This window comes from Helobdella robusta (genome assembly GCF_000326865.2).
Source record: "Helobdella robusta unplaced genomic scaffold HELROscaffold_235, whole genome shotgun sequence".
Taxonomy (NCBI): Eukaryota; Metazoa; Annelida; class Clitellata; order Rhynchobdellida; family Glossiphoniidae; genus Helobdella; species Helobdella robusta.
Window position 1 is genome coordinate 12,742 of NW_008704241.1, and position 1,293 is coordinate 14,034.

The window sequence follows — 1,293 nt, forward strand, 5'->3', positions numbered from 1 at the left end:
GGGATCAGACCCATAGCAGTCGGGTGTGTGTGGAGGCGCTTGGCCGCAAAATGCGCCATGTTAGCCGTCAAAGACAGAGTGGTTCCAATTTTACAGCCACAACAGGTGGGTGTCGGCGTCAGTGGTGGGGCAGAGGGAGCGGTACATGCAGTGAGACGATTTTTGGATGGCACGCGTGATGGCCAGTGTTTGCTCAAATTGGATTTTTTCAACGCTTTTAATACTCTAAGACGCGACCATATGTTGAACTGGATCTATTCTGCCGGAGATTTTCAATTTTTGTTATTCGGCTTATGACTCGCCTTCTTTCCTGTCCTTCGGCGACACTAGGATCCTGTAAGCTGAGGGTGTTCAGCAGGGAGATCCTTTGGGTCCCCTTCTTTTTGCACTCTCTGTTGACCCACTAATTAAAACACTAAAATCCAAATTTGTTGTTGCCTACCTACGCGACATTTCATTGGGAGGTGATGTCGAGTCCGTTTTGAACGACCTTAATACTATTATAAATTCAGAAAAAAACATAGGTTTAAAACTTAATTTTGAAAAATGCGAGTTGTATATGAACAAACCTATTACACTTAACATTAAACATCCAATTAAAATCCTTGAAAAAAACGAGATCGATTTTCTAGGCTCAATAATTTTTCCTGGTGAAAGCCAAAACATATCCATAGCTAAAAAATTTGAAAATTTTAAACTTATCACCCAAAGGCTAAATATCATCAATAAACATGATGCAATGGTCCTTCTATTACAAGCTGCTTTTTTGCCTCGTCTTGTTTATTTTTTGAGAACATCCCCTCTGTTGGATGTTTCGATCCTCAATAGTTTTGACGATCACCTCCGTGACGCATTCCAGTCCATCTTCAACATAAAACTCGATCAAAAAAATTGGTTGCAGGGGACGCTGCCTATATGTGTTGGTGGCCTGGGTTTGGGTTCCGCGGCTGAGCTGGCACCTTTTGCCTTTTTGGCTTCTGCTGCTGCCACGGTGGCCCTCCAGGATCTGATGTTGCCGAGGGATGGGATTTATGTCGATAACTTCAGAATGCAAGTATACGACATGTGGCGCGCCACCAACGGAGATGTGGTTGCGCTCGAAAACCCCTCGCAAAAACACTGGATCGCCCCCTGTCTTAATAGATCAGTTGATCGATGCAACTGAATGGCTCTACTTTTGACAAGGCTAGAATTATGGCTGTCAAAAGTGAGTTGGGCTCCGTCTGGTTGAGAGCGCTACCCAACACCTCCTGCGGCACTAGATTGGATGACTCCTGTGTTCGCGTGAGCCTG

The 1,293-nt window shown here is 44.7% G+C and overlaps 1 protein-coding gene across 1 annotated transcript; it reads left to right on the forward strand.

Annotated features, from left to right (window-relative positions):
- Nucleotides 1–739: 739 nt before the first annotated feature.
- On the forward strand, nt 740–1,165 carry HELRODRAFT_184240 (hypothetical protein; the record flags this gene model as incomplete). Its single annotated transcript, XM_009019167.1, has 1 exon — nt 740–1,165. One exon carries the CDS (start codon nt 740–742, stop codon nt 1,163–1,165), a length of 426 nt encoding a protein of 141 aa, XP_009017415.1.
- Nucleotides 1,166–1,293: the final 128 nt, after the last annotated feature.